Source organism: Labrus mixtus, chromosome 19, assembly GCF_963584025.1.
Source record: "Labrus mixtus chromosome 19, fLabMix1.1, whole genome shotgun sequence".
Taxonomy (NCBI): Eukaryota; Metazoa; Chordata; class Actinopteri; order Labriformes; family Labridae; genus Labrus; species Labrus mixtus.
The window spans coordinates 14,230,420-14,248,953 of record NC_083630.1 but is presented as its reverse complement, the minus strand read 5'-3'; the positions used below and the strand labels follow the sequence as shown (position 1 = coordinate 14,248,953).

Below are 18,534 nucleotides of genomic sequence, written 5' to 3'. Positions count from 1 at the left end.
AGCTATGGCTAATATATTGATATAAATACATTAATTATAAATCAATTATAGTCGCAACACATCCACTCTGGGATCCCTCTGGCTTTAAGTGGTCACCATGGCAACTTGGTTGAGGATAGCGCGCCAATCTGTAAACGTGACAACGTCAAACACATCCAAGAGTTTTCCTTTGTCATGCTAGTTTGCGTAGCTCGCTTGTAACAGTGTATAAATTTGTGCCGTGATATAAAAATGGCTGATATTTTGTCTTTGAAAGAATCAGCTCTTGTTTATTTAGATAGAAGTGGTGGCTTACATAGACTGGCCGAAGACTGCAAACGATTCAACGGTAAGCTAGTCATGACCCCTGTGTGAGGACATGAAACACAGGTTAACGCGAATCGTGCAACGCTGTGATTTCATTTCGGGAATGATTTCCCCCCTTCTTCCAGACCCCCAACAGATTGAGGCCGTTTACAGGTTTTGTATCGGTGTGAATCCATCTGATGTGATGGAGGTGGATGCTGTATTGGGTGAATGTGTTCTACGGGATCCTCTTAAAGCTACAGCGTTGTTTCAGTCTGTGAGTGAAACTTTCTGCTAGTTTAATGAATTATACACTTCTATAATAATGTTGGTTAATCTACATTTGCCTTATTCCTCGTTCAGGTTTGCTTCCTGGCCATTAAGACACTTTCACTTGTTGAAAAAATACACACAGAGAACCAGGTAGTACTGTATGGGCAAAATGGTGTACACCTTTCTTCCATTTATTTACTGGACTTATGAGCCTATAAATCAATTTCCTCAAGTCCTAGATGAATGTGCCTGGCACTAAAGTGAATTTTATTATAATATCTTTAATCTGATTGTTCATTTTGAGGTGAACGTAATCCTGAAGATGACACACCTGCCTCCATTCCCTGAGTACATCCTGGACCTCTGTAGTTTTCCTCGTGGGTATGGTCCCATGAGGCCTGTCTCCATGGAGGGTCTGGTCATTGCCATGACAAGGGTCACTAAATATACTCAGGGGGCCAGGTTCCTCTGCATTAATGATGACTGTCCCTGCTCTACAGGTACCACAGTCACTTCTTAACCCTCATTTCTCTCCTAGATTCTAGTGGGGTTTTTTTTAAGAACAGGCCGTGTTCTGGCTTTTTACTCACACAATTGTTAATCTTTTTCAAGAAATTCTCAGGTGGTAAGCATTCATTTTCTATTGGTTTCACATTTTATTTAATTTCCTGAATACTGCCCTTAGGGTTTCATCACATTCGAGTCCATGCACCTGGAGCCACAGAATCAGCCACCGTGAGGAACGACTTCAGTTGCATGGTCTGCAGCTCCCCACTGAAAGAGGATGTGAAGTTCAGAGTACTGGGAGGTGGGATTGTTGTAGTGTCTGAATGTTGCTTATTGTACATGCAAGAAGTTCAAATACAACTCTGCATTGTTATAATCTTTATGTTTGTGAATGTGTCTTTGTGGAGACAGACAAACAGCTTGTGGAGCTTATCCACGTCAAAGCACTGGATGCTCTTAGTGCCCTTCAGCGAGGCGCCTTCAGGTACCAGTCCGTCACCCTGTTTCTCAGAGGTAAGTCTACATCCGATTTGTGTGGAGTGTACAGGCTATTTACTGTTCAAACTAAGGTCAGCTCTATACCCGTGTCCTATGGTGCTGAAAAATTGATAAATGCAACCATTGGCAGCAAAATAAAATGCTTTGATGGCCTATTTCGTCTGATGGAGGTGGGGGTAGTGTGGCGAAAATATGCACAAGCAGAATGCATTACTACAAACCTTATTCGACAAGAATAACAGCCTTAAACAAAAACATATCAGCAGTTAACAGCAGAGTAACCTAATCCTGAAATAGCAAAGAATCCATCAACCAGTGAGTTTTTTTAGCATTAAGTAACCATGTCAAGACTCTTGACCGTGTCTGACCAGTAGCTGACTGCGCTGCTAAAAAATTAGTTTTTGTATGTGCTTAGTATAGAAAAAAATAGTGTAACTAGGATGAAAAACAGAATTTGTATTAGCTAGTTTAAAGTGTAATACTGTAATGTCCTCAAAATGTAAAGGGAGTGATGATGTTTGTAAACTCAAATTCACATCTATAATATTCATTTCCAGCCGTTTAAATGTAGTGTAATTGCTCATATTTACACACAGTCAGATGTATTGAAGTGTCTGTAATTTTCTCTTGCTTTCTAAATGAGCCCCACTCTAAAACGCTAAGTGGGGGAGAGTTCAAATAAATAGATTTTTTTTTGTACAGCCAGCCGCATACTGTGCCATATGGTGGGATATTAAGTGTTTCTGTCCCCTCTAATAACATTGTCCAGGCAGTACCCATGAGAGCTTAGCAAATCTCAGAACAAAGATTAACATATTCTGTTGACCCAGTCCTGTAGAGGAATTCAATACACTGAGCTCCCGTTACTAAATATATATGTTAATAAGTGGAAGGAACACTCATTAGCCAGAAGTGCAATACGCACACAGAGAAATCTTTGTTCTGAAGGCAGCACTCTTGTGTTTCTCTTGGCAGTGGTTTGAAGGTGGCATGCATGTTTCTTCAATAATCACCAGGCTGCACAGAACCTCCCCTTTGCTTTGTTTCCTCCGTTCATGCAGATGAGCTGTGTAAATCGATGAGAATCGGTCGACTCTACAAGGTGTTAGGTATTCCTGCGCATGTGCACCAGTGGCCAAGTATTACCTTGAGCGTAGAGGCAAACAACATCCAACCTTGGGAGCCAGAGAGTAATGCAGTACTTTATTTCACATGCTCCAGATCTAAAAAAAATCCTGTCTCTGGAGTGGTTATACCAGAAATAAATCTGAAGAGAACTGGCTACAGTATATTCAAAATGATCAAATTTCTTTGCAACATTGTGCATTGTAACATTTTGATGTGTCTCACAGCTCTTCCAACAGGTCTCCATAAAGTCAGTGGCCACTTCCAGGATCTCTTGAAGGCCACAGTAGGTTTTCCATGGAGGTTCTCTGCAATCGTGGCTCACTGCTTCGGGTTGCATGTGGCTCCTCAAGGCCTTTATAATACCTTAAAGCTGGGCCTTCTTCTCAGTTTGGTGCAGACTAGAGCAGGTTCAAATGACACATTTAACAACTTGGATCTCCTAGTCGTCACCACTGACACTCTCATACTAGACAGGTAAAGTAGTCATAAGTTGTAAAAACCTTATATGAAACCTGAGCTATTGTCCTGCTCATTAACCTTTACCCCTGTGTTTGTGTTAGACTAATGACATACAGCCTGGGCTTGGCGTGTCGTGGGGTCAGGCATCAGGCCACAGGGGAGATGTTTGCATCTCTATCCCGGGACGAACATGGGGCAGGTACTGCTAACATTCATGCTGGCTCTGCCCTGCTAGCCACTGGTGGTGTGTGCATGTTGGGAGATCTGGGCTGTTACAAAAAGGACAGACTGGATGCTATTCAGTCAGGTGAAATAGCCAACATGTTTATTATTTCTGCCAACAATTCATATAATAGATAAGTTCTGCGACATTTTAAAACAACACTAAACTCGTGTTTTGTTTTGTTTTTGCTCAGTCCTGGAGAGTAGCACGGTGTCCGTTTTTATCCCAGGAAAGAAGTATGGAGAGGATGCTGATCAGCAGTTATCTTTCCCCGTTCAGTGCAGCTTCTGGGCCATCACAGATGCCTCTCGACGGTCGGGCAAGGCAGACTCTGCTGTACTGGGAACAGCAGTAGGTTCAATCACAACATGGGGTTATCACGTAGCACATGATCTGAATTAACAACTACCAGGTCTGCATTGATGCAAGGTTTTTTTTATTTTTCATGAGTGTCGTATGGATGTGGAGACACTTCTGTGGTAACTATTTTTTCTTTTGATAAGATTTGTATTCATGAAATTCAAGGTAAATCATATATGTTTAGTTTTTACCATTATAATAAAAAATAATAGAAATACCAATAATAGTTGCAGTATAACCAGTGAAGAAATACACAATAATTAAGATAAGTGGTTGTGTGTGCTGAGTTCAAGAAATGCTGAACTTAATTTAACTCAGATGGTATGCAGATAATGGAGACAAAACAGGAAATTGAAACAATTTACTTTTCTCAAAGGAAGTGCCCTGCCCACGGAGCATTAGTTCACAGCAGAGCACTTCAGAAAGATTGTTTTGTTTTTGAAGATTAAAATAAACTGGCAATATACATGTATCAGGGATGCTTCAGATCAGTGGTTCTCAACTAGTGTAGCCTCAGGTCACACCACTTCCTCCTTAAGGAACATTTTTTTAAATTGTTCAACCACTTAGTTTTATATAATAAAAATAGTTCCTGTTTAGAGCATAGAAGTAACAATATGTGACCGAACAAAAGGACGGGACCGGAAAAAAAACATGTCGAAAAGGGACGTCAGACTTATTGCCACTTTTTATCCCAGGTACTGTACACATACACAACCCTGTGAAGACCTCTGCATCCACCAGTTGAGATCCACTGACTGTTGTTGAAGGTAACATTTATTAAACAGTACATTTAGCAGCTTTCTGATGCTCAGTTTTCTCTTCTCAAAGGAATTGGGTCCAGTACCAATCCAGGTGGCAGACACATTTGGCCTGGTCATTCAGTGCAGGGACTCGGGAGAGCAGGCCCTTCTTGCCCAGACTGTCCACACCCTCCAGCAGGCAGTACAGCCAGGAAAACCCCTCTACACATCCAGCTGGGAGTTTTCTACTCAAGACTACCAGGAGGTTAACAAACATGTGTAAAATACACTGCTCTGATTGAATTGTTTTGACACTGACTTAGAATTACCTTTGATTAAATTCACCAGCTGATAGCTTATGCTCAGAGTCTTCAAGTGGAGCTCAGCCCCAGAGCAGAGAAAATAATCCACGGTTACTACATGGCCAGCCGACGAGTCCGGACACAGAGCCAGGGTGTCAAGATGTCTGTGGCCTCAATCAAACTACTGTAAGCCATAAAATTAAATGCTGTTTTAATAGTCTATCTTCCAATACTATATTGCACATATCAGGATCTTGAGTCATAATCAAGTGTAATGTCAGTAGAGTCCACTAGGTGGAGAGCTTTCATACTCTTCCGAGACTATTCATCATTTGGGAATGAAAAATGTTTACAGATCTATTTCACTGTGCTGACATATTTAATGTGGCACTAAATCTTTAAAATAAATCCTTTTCTGGCTGCAGGACGAAAATGTCACATGATTGCTAAACAATTAAGTTTCTATCCTACAATTCCACAGGTACGGTAATTTATATGGAATCACTACTCGTCAAAACATTAACTCGACTTTGTCTATTTTCTTTATTAAAGGATCTCTTTGGCCGAGGCTCACTGCAAGTTATGTCTCAGAACCCGGGTGCTAGAGGAAGATGCTGTGATTGCAGTGCTCCTCTGTGAAAACTCAGTTACCCTAAAACACGGCGAGTTACAATACAACAAGGTTATAAAGCAAATAGAAATCACATTAATTACATGTTTTGTAATTTTCTACTTTCATCTTTTTCAATACTGTACTTCACTGAAATTATTTGGTCAATGTGTTAATCGGGGCTGCTTTAAAAGGTTCATTTAAGCCATGCCTTCTTTCTACAGGGGCCTCTGCTCTCGTTATTCCACCGGACGCAGTGTTTCCTTGTGACCTGGGAGACACGGATGGTTTGCACATGAGGGACATGACCCTAGATGAGCTCCACCAGAATATCCTACGCTTCATCTACACCTACGCACCAGGAGCAGACACATACATCACCGAGGAGTAGACCTCAGAACAGGTAGGCAGCACAATCATAGGATTGTTCCATTTCATCGGTCACTTGAAAACTAATAAAACCTACAAAAATGACCATATTATACAATGTTGATTCATTTGGACACAGTAAACTAAAAGTCTATTTAGACAAGAGATATGTTGAGAAAGTTCAAAGATCAAATCAAGGCAGTTTCCTTTTTAAAAAAAAACAGATTTATTAACAGAAGACTAAAAAAATAAAGTTAAAAAAAAATCTCCAAATCTTGATCCATCAGCTCTGGAAAACCTGTAACAAAATATAAACACATTTAAATAAAACAAACACGAGGACAAAATGACAGTACATGTATTGTATGTGCCAATATGAAATGTTGGCTGAGATGATTTGGATACATACCTCTCAAATATGATTTCGCCTATCTTCTTACATTGCTCTTGTGCTCCATTACCTAGTAGAAAAATAAAATAAGGGATTCAATTATCAGAGACTGTGAAAACTAATCTTTATGGTCTTACAATTTTGTCTTCTAATTCAGTTAGTCACATTCTCAGCAGCCCATTTTGGTCTGATGGGTAAACGGCAAAGATGAACTCATCATAAAAAGAACAGGCGAGTCTTCTTAACCAGAAGCACAAACAGTATTTAAAAATGATATTTACTTACCACAAATGAGATTGAGGAAAACCTTAGAGGAGGATTTCTGTTCCACTCCAGCATGGACTTCTCATCTGTATGGGAAGTAGAAGATTGTTTAATATGTATATTTCATACATCCATAAAGCAAGCGGACATGTCCTTACTTCATGCAACATTTTATACCGTACATGCTTTTTTTTTTTTTTAAACATCCTCAGATAAGCAGTCCAATAAAGTAAAGCTAAGGTTGCAGCTGGATATTCAGTTTTCAAAGTCTCACCACTCTGTTGTCTGATGGGTAAACGGCGATGAAAGTGAACTCATCATTATTCCAGCAGTAAAATCCATTATATTCATTATGTCTGCAGTAACTGGTCTTCTCTAAGCTACAATTGCATTCAACTTTAACAACAATGTTGTTTGAGCAGCATAAATACATAGTACAAAATACTGTAGCAAGGCACTCACCTCTCGATCGGCACAAGCGACAGCGTACTACATCTGGTGCGTCTCCTGTGACCACAGGACGACATCTGAGGCCGAGAGGGAAACGAATGCAAAAAGGATGGGGAGAAGTTTTCAATTAGCTACATTTAATTAACATCTTAGTTGAACCAGTCAAGACTGATCTGATAATGCTGGCTTTTCAGTTAGTCACAGTGTCACCATATTATTGTCTGATGGGTAAACGGCAAATGTGAAGTCATCACTATACCAGCACCGGGCCGTCTTATAATGCACAAAAACGTTTCTTTGCTCACCTTCATGTTCAACCAATATCATCCATCTTTAGGTCAAGTGGTTACTGGACATCTGGAGGGGAAAAAAACTACTAATGAACATTCATTTTCATTGTTTGCCATAATTTATTTTGCATGTTTTATGTGCAATTATTGAACAATATCTTACCTTATTATGTGTACCACTCATAGACGAGCTTTGTCATCTTTATCAGCACATCTTTAAGTAAAGAAACACACAAAGGTCAAATCATTTTTATAGTTGTCTGCGCGTCTCGAGTTTTAAGTTATGTTCACCACTTCAGTTTGTCCCATCTGTCAAGATCAGTGTCACGAAAAGTATCAAACCTCAATTGTTACCGCTACTCTCAGGAGTAATGTATTGATTTCCGGCTGACTTTAGTAAGATGTACTCAAGCATTAGCCAATAAGGTGACGAGAGATGAGTGATTACATTGAGGTCAGAGGGTTCAGTGTGACACAGCTTGGGAGCATGGCTAACGTCGCAGGTTTGAGGACGGGTTCAACTGCAGGTCACGACCTCTGCCATGACCTCAGGGCCTCAGAGAGAGCCATGATGACTTCCCCTGGTTAAATAATGGGAGAGGGCAATTCCCTGACCAGCAGCTCTTCTGCTGACCCCTGGACATAACCAGATATGGACAGGGCTGAAAGGCACAGAGGGCATTTTTCCCCTTTGAACTGTCCTAAAGATGATTTATTGCTTCACCTCACTTCAGGGATGATAATTGTCCATGTTGAGACATCGAACCTGATTTACCAGTGGTTCATTATGAGGCTACCTGGGAATTTGAGGTGACAATAAAACGACCTTAGACAAGTTCGCCAGTAAAAGTTTTCTTTTATATTCACTCCACACTTAAGCCTTCATGTGTACAATAAGCGAAAGCTCAAATATTTCAGTGTTGCTCATAGAAACTGCCTTAATGACTGACTTATCGTCAGAAAAGTACAAAAATAATCGTTTATTGACAAAGATAAAAAGGTATTTTATGGGGCTGTCATGAAAGGTGAATTATTTTGTCTAAACATTTGTAATATTTTTTTAATTACTTTAATTGTCAAGTAAAAGTTAAGCTCTAAATGTGCATTATTCACAAGTCATACAAACTATCTTATGCATAAGAGTCTGGTGAAACTGTATCCAACATTTTAGCAAAGCTCCTCTCGCCCACGTGGCGGACATTTGAGCTACTAGCTAGCTAACATGCTGCCCACATGTTCAAGAGGAGCTCAGTGCTTCTTCCTCTGGACACACACATTTGACAAGCAGAAAACTCAGCTGCAAAAATAGTATAAAGTCATCTCCCTATTGCCTACCTTTGTAATGAAGCTCGATCATGATGCAAGCTTCTGAGTTTGCAGATACTGACGATGAGGCGGGTGGCTGTGCTGCTCGTGGTTGCGACTGCAGGACAAGAGGAAGGATTTCCGGGTCCGTCCTGCTTTATGTGCGCGCTGAGGCTGCGCACTGCACACCATGACGCGCACAGCTGGGCAACATTTTAATAGCAAGCACACATTAGCTACACCCTACTTCTTTGATATTTACATCTTATAGAAAAACGAAAAGTCATTTTCATCATTGCATTAAAATAACAAATAGGTGATCAAAGGTGGCGATTCAGCTCAGTTCAGATAAAACTGCCTTTTTTTTTATAGCTATAATTAACACAACTAAAACCTCTCATATCCTTCAGACCGCCCTCATATCCTTTAAACTTTAATAAACGTTGTTTTTCTCATATTGTTTGACAATTCCTTTTTCTTAAATCAATTCAAATCTAACAAAAGTCAAGAAAATTGAGATATTTTCTGAATGTCATTCAGGCAGCTTCACGTAGACTAACTGTTGCTTTTACTGATTTTCTTTTTTTATTTAAATGTTAATTTGAGGAGTTGATTTTCTGAATATTTAAGCCTTTTACCTACAAATTCTAGTTTGCTTTCACACTGTTACAAGCTGAAACACATAGCCCTATTATACATATTTATTATCCTATATGAAAAGTTTTTTGCTTTAGTTTGGGACAGTTTCGGTATTAATTCTATTAACTCTATTTTTGTGTTGTGACCCATTAAAATAAAATTCCTTATTTAGCCTCATGCTGTATTTTAAGACTTGTCTGGATGTTTCTTATTGCCACATGGCCTGTAAGTGAATATTGTTCGATTAAAAACAAAACAATTAGATGACAAGTTTTGATATAATTAAGATTATATTAAGAAATTATTATTCCCTGAAAACCTCATAAAAAAACGTTTCTGTATGTCTTATTAAAAGAGGTAAATAAGGATCTTTATAGATTTAGATTAGTGTTGTGACAGGAGACTCGTCTTCTTTCATTGAAGTCATTTATTCACAAACACATTTACAACCATGCATGTAAAAATAAAAAGGAACATGAGACGAAGAGCATCCATTGTTGACACTCTGACAGACCACTTCACATGACAGATGTCGAGTTATTCACACATGCATTTAGTGCAAAAGTCTCAACTGAAAGTGCACACCTCAAGCATGACGGGCTCGTTACCCCGTGGAATTTACAAATATCATACCTGGGACATGTAGGGAGCTGCACAATGCAGGGCAAACAGGATGAACCAAAACAACAACAGAGAAACATCATGTCTGTCTCTTCAAAATCTATACAATATTTAATATATTAATTTACATCGTCTTCCTATTGGCAGGGTTTTTAGTGAAAGTAAAGTAACATTAAGCTAAGTATTCTACACTCATAAGGCAACAATAAACAGCATGGACTCATGCAAATGTGAAATATCGTCTTACAAATGATTTTAAGCCTGTTACTTGGAGGTGGAGGAAGAAGGGCCTTGATTCTCTGACTCTGAACGATTTGTGTTGAGGAACTGTCCGGATGCTCCGACGTACAGTCTGGATCGCATGGGCCATTTCTGCAAGAGACATTTCATTTGTTAATAAATAAACAATTAAAAAGGAAACAGATTAACATGTTTTAGGGTTTTTATTAGTATTAGGCTACTATTATTATTATTATTACTGACCTTGACTGGGTGCAGGTAGCCGTCCCCCTTTAAAGAGTGTAATGCCTCTGTTTGTTTTGTGTTCTCTCCCTCCTCTGCTCCTTCCTCCTGTAGTGTTCGAGTCAAATGGGCAATATAGGTGGTGGCCAGTATCAACACGTCGAGTTTGGACAACTTGGTGTCCGGTGGCACGGACGGCAAAGTCCTTTGGAGCTCCAGGAACGCGGTTCTCAGGGTCTGCACGCGGCTCCTCTCCCGCGCTGCGTTAGCTGCTGCCGGGCGTCCTCTGCCGCCGAGCCCGCCGAGCCCGCCGCTCTGCAGCACCCCGCCGGCCCGCTGGAGATCCCGACGACGCCCGTCCGGACTGGGGCTGGAGCTCGGACTGGATGCAGGGCTGTCATCCACCACCACCCTGGAACAAGAAGCGTTGTCCATCCGGAGCGTCTGTCTTCCAACCATCCGGGTGATCTCACAGACCTGAAGAATAATATTTATTTAGACACATCAAGTCACTTTAGTTAAAACTGCCATCTATATTGCACCTTTTTCAACTCAAATTATAATCGAATTTTTTTTTTTTTTTTTTGGACATATGGCTCTGCTCTACCGATTAACAATAGGCCTTCTTTAAAAGAGTATTCACATGAAACTTATAGTAGGCCTACATGATAATTTAAGTTATATCCATACAATTATTTATTAAACCATAATGTAAGATGTCTTGTCTGAAATCAATTATTATGATTATAAAAATGCACACTGTTTTAACGTTTATACTAACAAAAAAATGAATAGAATAAAACAGTATATAGCTGTTAAAAAGTTGAAGTTAAGACATGTAAATATATTTGACATGTCAAAGTATCTTTAGCACAAATTAAGCCCCTGTCCGGCTAAACTCATGAAACACGTTCCTGACTTTTGGTTGATAAGAAATGTACCTGTGTTATCTCGCACAGACTCTGTCTTGACAGCAGACATATAGGCGATCTCAAAAGAACTCCAATAGATAATTTTTGACTTCAGTGCAGAAAAGTCCCAGCATGCGTCCGATGTATCCTTTTAAAGGGGTGCGTCTGCAGAAAGCGGTGCGCAGCGGTCCCTGTGCGCTCATCCAACACTTCACCTGTGTGCGTAAAGGTCTGAGGAGCCTTTAATTTATTGGATACACAAAGCGGTGGACAAGTAATTCACTCCGGAGTAATTAATCACTTGCGCTATAACACTCCCTTACAGTGCAGAAGACTGCTCTCCCCCTTTCCTAACTTCTCTGTGTCTGACGGCAGCAGAGGCTCGTTTTCTACGCCAGAGGCAGGGCTCTCCTCTCCTTTGGCTCTCATATGCGGTGGGCCAGACCCCACTCTAATTGGCTGCGGGGCTGACCTTGTATTTTCTTTATGAGCCTATCCAAGTGTGAACGAAAGTTAGTCAAAATCGCCTGAAAAATGGGCTCGTCATTCTCACAAATAAAAGTTAGTCTTTCACAAACGCTATTTGCAGTAGACAGTGACAAGTGTAAGGCGATATGCAAAACATTTGACTAATTGCCAGCGTGTCTTGAATTGCAAGCTCATTGGAACAGCTAATAAATAAAGCCCAGCGCTGCAATCAACAGGCAGGCATTGAGGAAATTCTTGTGAGGCTCATAAATTAATCACTCTGATTTCCGAGGCTCCAAACGGAGATGTCGGCAAATTAATGAAAGGAATTATTCATAATATGTATATCCTCGGACTGTTCCTAATAAACATTGTTTTTGTAAGGATGGAGTAACAGTATTGCTCTGGGCCACTAATTATACAGAGAAGTAGAAGTAGGTTAAGGCAGCCTGTTTCCTTAATAACCCCGCATCTTCCTGGGGTTAAACACCCACGTGGCTCCTTAAGACTCATTCAAACATTTAATGATGACAATAAACACATCCGGATCATTACTATACTTGCAATGAGAAAGGACAGGATCATTTATCACAGCTGTTTAAACAGAGGCATGTATTGTTAGCATTAGATCATGTAAAACCTTGTAACTGCAGGAGAGTATTTAGATTGTGCCACTCTGCATCTCTCATTCACTTATTTACTGAACTTCATGCAGATGAAAAATCACACACACAGCATAAATTGTACGACTATCAAGAATAACAGGTTGAGTGGGATAGTTTATTTGAGTTCTCAGACCTCGAACATGTAGCTAGAAATAAATGAGCTGAGAAAGTGAGGGGAGGAAATGTTCAAAAACCATTTAATATTTTTTTAGTCTTGAAATTCCCTTCTGTACAACAGTACATTACAGTGTATTTGATTACTTAAAGGAATTTAGATTGAGTTACAACTGGGATTAAATTGTAAAATAATAATAAAAAGAAATATTCTGTGAAAAAAGTCCAAATTTAAACCACTGTAATCCACTCTTAAGTGCCTGCAGCAAAGTAAACTGATTGTTTTATGTCCTTTGAAATACACCAGAGAATAAGTGATCCACAGCTTTTGTGATGTTGGTGTTTTAAACCTTGGTAGTAGCAGGGTTACTCCTGTGCTCAGGCTAATTTCTGTGGAGGTGATAAGAGATTTGTTTTAAGTATCCAGATGAATGCAGGTGGGTGAGGTGAGGATGAGACAGCCACATGACCGAGAAGTCCACATAGGAACATTTCATTTCTATGCCCTATGATTTCAGAGAAAAAGAAAGTCATGATAAAACAGTTCATCTATCATGGAAGGTGTCTCCTACTGTACAATTAGGCTACTTGACAAATGTTCAATGACATTGGCTTCAGTGCTAATCAAAAAAAAAAAAGGAAGTTATTGCAAGAAGGAAAAATGACAGACATTGAAATAACAGGTAGACAAATCAAATACAACTAATCTTAAATATTGTTCCTTGATCTTGGGGACAGCTGGATGTAACAATACGAATATAACTTCTACGGTAAAATCATTAAGTAGTTACAGTGTAGTGACTTTTAACTGAGATCTGTGTGAACGATGACAGCAGACCTGAGAGACTGCTGGGGCTTCCACCTCTGCACATTAGCGTGGATGTGGGCAGGATGTGGACCCAGACCGACATTAAAGTCACCTGGAATAAAAACAAAACCACACAATTAGACACACTTAAAAAAAAACAAAAAAAAACGTTTGATGTAAAGAATAAAAAGGATAACGGAAAATGAGGTTTATTGTGATTTTTGGAAGTTTCTATTTGACTTGAAATTCAAATGTGTTTTTAGGATGTGGCTGTTTCTCAACACTGTGGCTATTCATAATAATGTATTTCATATAGTTCAAAGATGTTGGCAATGAAAAGGGAACATTTTTATCACTGAAGTTATTAATGAAGGGCTTGCCTGTTATACACACAGATGATTCCATAAGTTACAAACAGAGGATAATTGTGAACAATATAATTATAGATTTTACAGTGGATTTAAAAAGTGATTCATTTCACAGCTTACTTGTTAAGGGATAAGAGATCGACTGTCCAGTTGTCATATGTTGGTTGTTTTTGATCTTCTTAGCCTCTTTGGATGCTTTCCAGTTAATAAGGAACTGTCTGGTTAACTCATTAATTTCCCGCCCATCAAGAACCTCTAAATATTCAAAGTAAACAAGACAAAATACAAAAATTATTACTATTTATTATTTTTATTATTAGGAGGGCAATTAAATTTTAGCCCGGCTTAGTCAAGGCAGTAAAGTGCATTTTCACATTAGGATGCTGTTAGGTAAAGCAGAACCTGATCTCTCACCCAGGCTTGTGCACACAGTTATCAGGCGGTCTCTGTACTTTGCTTTTTTACACACAGGATTTCCACTCAAATCCATCCGAGTCAGCTGATGCCAATGGTTGAATACTTCCTCTAATTCCTGAAAATACAAAAAAAAGGGAAAATTAAACATTATCTGTAATGATCATTTTACCCTCTAATAAGTCAACCTAGGCACAACTGTGTCTGCAGCTTTGTTCATTAGCTAAAATGTACAATTGTAAAATGCTTATAAATGATATAATCACTAACCCTGCATGGATTAACACCAGTATAACTTGAAAAGCCGTGGTATAAGTGAATGTTAATTTGAGGTACAAGGGCCAGTGGAGGCGCATAAACAACACATCAGTCCATTTTAATAAACAGTGTCACCGGTGTCATGTAACTACAAGTTTTCTCTTGGGGCGGTGAGAGGCTGGTTCCTCCAGCCAGTTGCCTGCAGTTGTATGTTTATCTAAAGGCACATTAATCCAAGCCTGGAAATATGAATACTCTCTGGACACGCTCTGATTGTTCATTGCCTTCCTGTCTTGGCCAAAGCGCTTCCACTTTTCCAGCTCGTGCTGCAATCAGTTCAGAGGGGACCCCTGAGCACCGCGCGCTCCCAGGCTTTGATAAATGATCGTGTCAGGGCCGTCACTCAGAAGGCCCTCACCGAAGAGCAGCCAGCGCCAAATTGCCCCCCACACGGGGGCGTGGAGAACAGCAGAGGCAGGATACTCACTGACTCAGCCGGCTCTCTTGCCTGGACTAATGATGGGCCAGTTATGAACCTGTATTTGACCAGGCCTTCGATTCCCCGTCCTCTCTGCCCTGCACACAGCTAACGGCCTCCAAAGATGCTCCCATTTGTCACCCTGGCCGACTGCCTGTCATAATCTATTTTAAAAAATCCATAATGTTTCCTCTGGATTCTGAGCAAATGGCGCAAAAGAAGGGATTGATCCTTAGGAGTGCTGTCTTGCAGGATCGATAGTGGCAGACGGGTTGTATAAATTATAGGACATATCTGCTATAAATGACACGTGGACAGCAATTACCTGCATCAAAGTTCTCAAAGGAAAATTCACCTCAGTTTTAAGAGCCTGAAGTCATCAACATTTTAAGTTCATATATCAATTAAAACAGAAATCAAATCTGAGAGAGAGAGCTTAAAAAAACAATCAGGTCATATTTCAAGGAAGACCAGGAGCATAAATCATATCTGTGCTTTAGATGAATCTCTCATAAAGTTAAGTACCGCTGGTTTAGGGTATCAAATAGAGGATTCTGAGGCAGGGAGGAAAAATCAGCCTCCCAAGGATAGAGAGAAACTTGTGCTTGTTTAAAGCTGTCAGCAAGAAAAGTCTCCGGGGAATAGCTCGCTGATTTGTTGAATAATTCTGACCCTGTGCAACTCATGGAGACTGGGAACCTACGGCAGGATTTGCAGGATTTGGTTTTTTAGAATCCTGTTCTCCATATCATTTCACACATGACTTCAGAAAGCTACAGAACAATGTTAATGCCGACCCGATCTACTAATATCTGCTCTGTTTACTTTAATACACCATGTCATGCAAAGTTGCTGTGATGTGATGCAGCACAGTGCACAGAGGGCAGACCGTTTTTATTTCTTCTGAACTACACGGTTAAAGAGACATTTTTAATATTTACTTATTTTATACTTACCTCCATTCTGTGCAATTTATTGTCAGCAGCAGAAAAATGCTTGAGCTCCTTCAGCACTGTCAGGCCTTTGATGTCATCGATGTTGTTGTTGTTGATGTTCAGGACACGAAGAGATTCCTGTGCAAAGGATTCAGATTTAAAAGGGAACAGACTTCATGTTACATTAAATATAGTGAAAGAATATTTAAAGCCAATATTACAAAGTCATCCCCAAAAAGTTTTTTGCGGCCAAATGTTAAACATGGCAGTTATTGAAATATGAAATGATACATCTTCACTGTAAGAGGCAGAAGATATATTAACATGACCATTGTGACTGTCTTTGAAACAGTATTTACACAGACATTATGCAAACACATCACAGCACTATTGTTAGTGCACAAATTCAATATTCACTTAGGATTAACCGTATTAACTTGCTCTATTTTAATGCCTGAACTACTAGGATCTTGTCCAAAATCAGACTCTAGAAATTGCGTATCTATATATTCATCCGGGTTTGAAGTTCTATAATGGCACGTTTATATAGGCTGGAACTCTTTAAATTTGCACAGCAATTTCTTTAATTATCCAAACAAACACGAAGCTGAGACTTTTGGTGTGTTTATCCATGGCCTGGGCGGTAAACGAAGTAAACAGACCTAACTGATTTGTCAGACCAGAGAGAGCAACAGAGGTCTCTTTGACATCATCAAACCCAGCACAAGATATGCTCTCACATGGATCACTGGCCTCTGAGAAATCTATCTGAGATCTCCTCAAACTGGATGTGATAACCTACCACACCGATACACACCACATGAACATCTGTATCAAAAGGTAATGAGGCTTTCCTCTGACCTTTTGATTGTCTAAATAATATAAAATGTGACTGAGCAAAGCCCAAAAACCCAAAAAAGAAATGTGGATCATCCTGCATTTCTCATACTATCTTTGTACTGAACAGAGGAAAAGTTGGTCATACAGCCAGAGAGAGGAGAGTCCTGGGGTCAAGGAACAACTTTTCCCCTGGTGCCAGCCTTTGATTCTCAAGGTGAAGCTCCCTGAGCTCACAGAGCTTCTCTAAGCCCTCCACCACTGTGATCCTGTTTCCACTCAGATACCTACAGAACAAGAAAACCCACACACATGTTCAGACACACCTAAGATTTAAAATGACTATCCTTGTACAAAAAAAACACAACAATCACTTAAACTGTTCTACTCACAGTTTGGAGAGCTTCTGTAGGGTGAAGAGATTATCTATTTTAGTGATGTTGTTGTTCTGCATGTACAGATGGGTGAGGTTGGAGGCAAAGTCAAGGTTGCAAATGTGTGTGATCTGATTATCGTAAAGGTAGAGGACAGTGAGGTTTCTGCACATGGAGATATCACCCTGGAGAAAGAAAATCATGTACAATGGACTACATTAGAAAGAAACGCACAGATTTAAAATGATGCATTAATAATGGCTACTTACAATGTCTTCAATATTCTTTCCAGAAAGGTGGAGGTGGGTTAGGGTCTTAAGGTACTCTGGGAAGGAGAGGCCCCTTTTCTTTTTGAAGTGGTTTTTAGATTTACCAATCACATCTAGGGTCAGACGTACCATGTCGGCTCGTCACAGACTCTGCTTTAGAGAGGATCCTTTTCAGCATCAGCCAAGCATTCAGCCCACAGCAGAGCCCAGAAGCCGTCTGTACGGGAGAAAAACAGACACATGGGCACAACGCCAGCATTTTATGATCATAAACGACATGCAAAGATTAACCTCTTATGGAATTTAAAATGGCCTAAAATCTACTTGTCAATTCACGAAAGGAGATAATTGATGAAAAAAAGCATCAATAATATTCTCCTGGAAATTTGCTGAGAGGCCAAGGGTTGTGTGACTCCTGAACTTTGTGTTGTAATTAGAGCAGCAGATTCCCAAAGCAGACTGATAAGAGCTTACACTTCTTACAATGACATAATACCCATGGGGCTTTTTAATTACCCCAACATGACATTGTTGTTGTTTTTACTTCTTTTATTTGTCAAGGGACCATGTACAATATTAAACATAAATGTTTTTTTGTTTTGTTTGTTTAGAAGTTTATTGAGCAGGGACAAATACATTGTACATTGTTTCATATAAAATATAAAATAGATGCCATGCATACAGGTTTCTAGTCAAGACTAACATTTGCACCTTGAAAGATGTAAAAATATCCGTCATCTTTCCTGCTGTAATGTTTACAGCTGTCAGTCTGCATAGTTAGTGTAGTAGTTTAATAGTTGGGTATTAAGGTGCAGAGATGAGTGACAGCAGGACTTTTACGCATTTCAGCTCAAGACACCACACCGAGGTTTTAGAAGACAGGAGACCCTGATCAATAGACACACCGCTGGGCCTCCCCTCTCCAGGGACTTGGGGACATCAGTTTATCACTGTCAGAGAAAGTACTTCAACGTGGATGTCCAGGTGCAGCACACGAGGGACAGGAAAACACCCCAAAGTTCATGCAGACAGGTGAGACAACTGAAATGTGTTCCACGCAGCAGAAGAAGGCCCAGAATAATTCAGCAGCGGATATAAAAATGGTAAAATAAATTTATATAGATGGTAACGGTGACTTCATATTTAGCCTGAACGCTATCGTTAACAAGCACATTGAGCCTCAACGTCCCTCGTTATTTAGTAAATTTGGACAACTGCAAAATACCAAATAACTTAACTCTCCTCCTACCTTTCAAGGTATCAGCAAAATGTGAAACTCGTCGTAGCTCAACAGCTCGTTCTTAATACGTTTTTAACGACGTTGCGGCTACTCGGGCTTCTTTGTTTGTCACATGTTGTTATGGAAACCACGGAAGACATCGAAGCAACTCAAATCCGACGGGTCACAGAATTTAGTCTAACACCTGTCGAAACCATAGGTCAAAACGGAAGTAAA

General features: G+C 39.9%; 3 protein-coding genes across 4 annotated transcripts; 1 reads left to right on the top strand and 2 right to left on the bottom strand.

Moving 5' to 3' along the window:
* Window positions 1-231: 231 nt before the first annotated feature.
* Window positions 232-10,896, top strand: mcmdc2 (minichromosome maintenance domain containing 2). Its single transcript, XM_061065128.1, has 14 exons — window positions 232-328; window positions 432-562; window positions 649-708; window positions 863-1,058; window positions 1,244-1,366; window positions 1,477-1,578; window positions 2,625-3,165; window positions 3,252-3,457; window positions 3,567-3,724; window positions 4,565-4,741; window positions 4,825-4,964; window positions 5,331-5,440; window positions 5,613-5,791; window positions 10,294-10,896. The coding sequence occupies exons 1-13, from the start codon at window positions 232-234 to the stop codon at window positions 5,777-5,779; spliced, it is 2,208 nt and encodes a 735-aa protein (XP_060921111.1). The 3' UTR covers window positions 5,780-5,791; window positions 10,294-10,896.
* LOC132994072 (transcription factor 24-like) lies at window positions 9,738-11,607 on the bottom strand. Its single transcript, XM_061064184.1, has 3 exons — window positions 11,121-11,607; window positions 10,201-10,656; window positions 9,738-10,089 (listed from the first exon to the last, which is right to left on the bottom strand). Exons 2-3 carry the CDS (start codon window positions 10,636-10,638, stop codon window positions 9,982-9,984), a joined length of 546 nt encoding a protein of 181 aa, XP_060920167.1. The 5' UTR covers window positions 10,639-10,656; window positions 11,121-11,607; the 3' UTR covers window positions 9,738-9,981.
* A 712-nt stretch (window positions 11,608-12,319) lies between these two features.
* Window positions 12,320-18,534, bottom strand: ppp1r42 (protein phosphatase 1, regulatory subunit 42). Of its 2 annotated transcripts, XM_061064182.1 has the most exons (9): window positions 18,328-18,534; window positions 17,079-17,295; window positions 16,828-16,994; window positions 16,584-16,722; window positions 15,620-15,736; window positions 13,928-14,045; window positions 13,634-13,768; window positions 13,176-13,257; window positions 12,320-12,843 (listed from the first exon to the last, which is right to left on the bottom strand). In XM_061064182.1, the coding sequence occupies exons 2-9, from the start codon at window positions 17,208-17,210 to the stop codon at window positions 12,837-12,839; spliced, it is 897 nt and encodes a 298-aa protein (XP_060920165.1). In that variant the 5' UTR covers window positions 17,211-17,295; window positions 18,328-18,534; the 3' UTR covers window positions 12,320-12,836. The 2 variants fall into 2 exon arrangements, with proteins under 2 accessions (XP_060920165.1, XP_060920164.1); XM_061064181.1 differs by having other exon boundaries at window positions 12,320-13,257.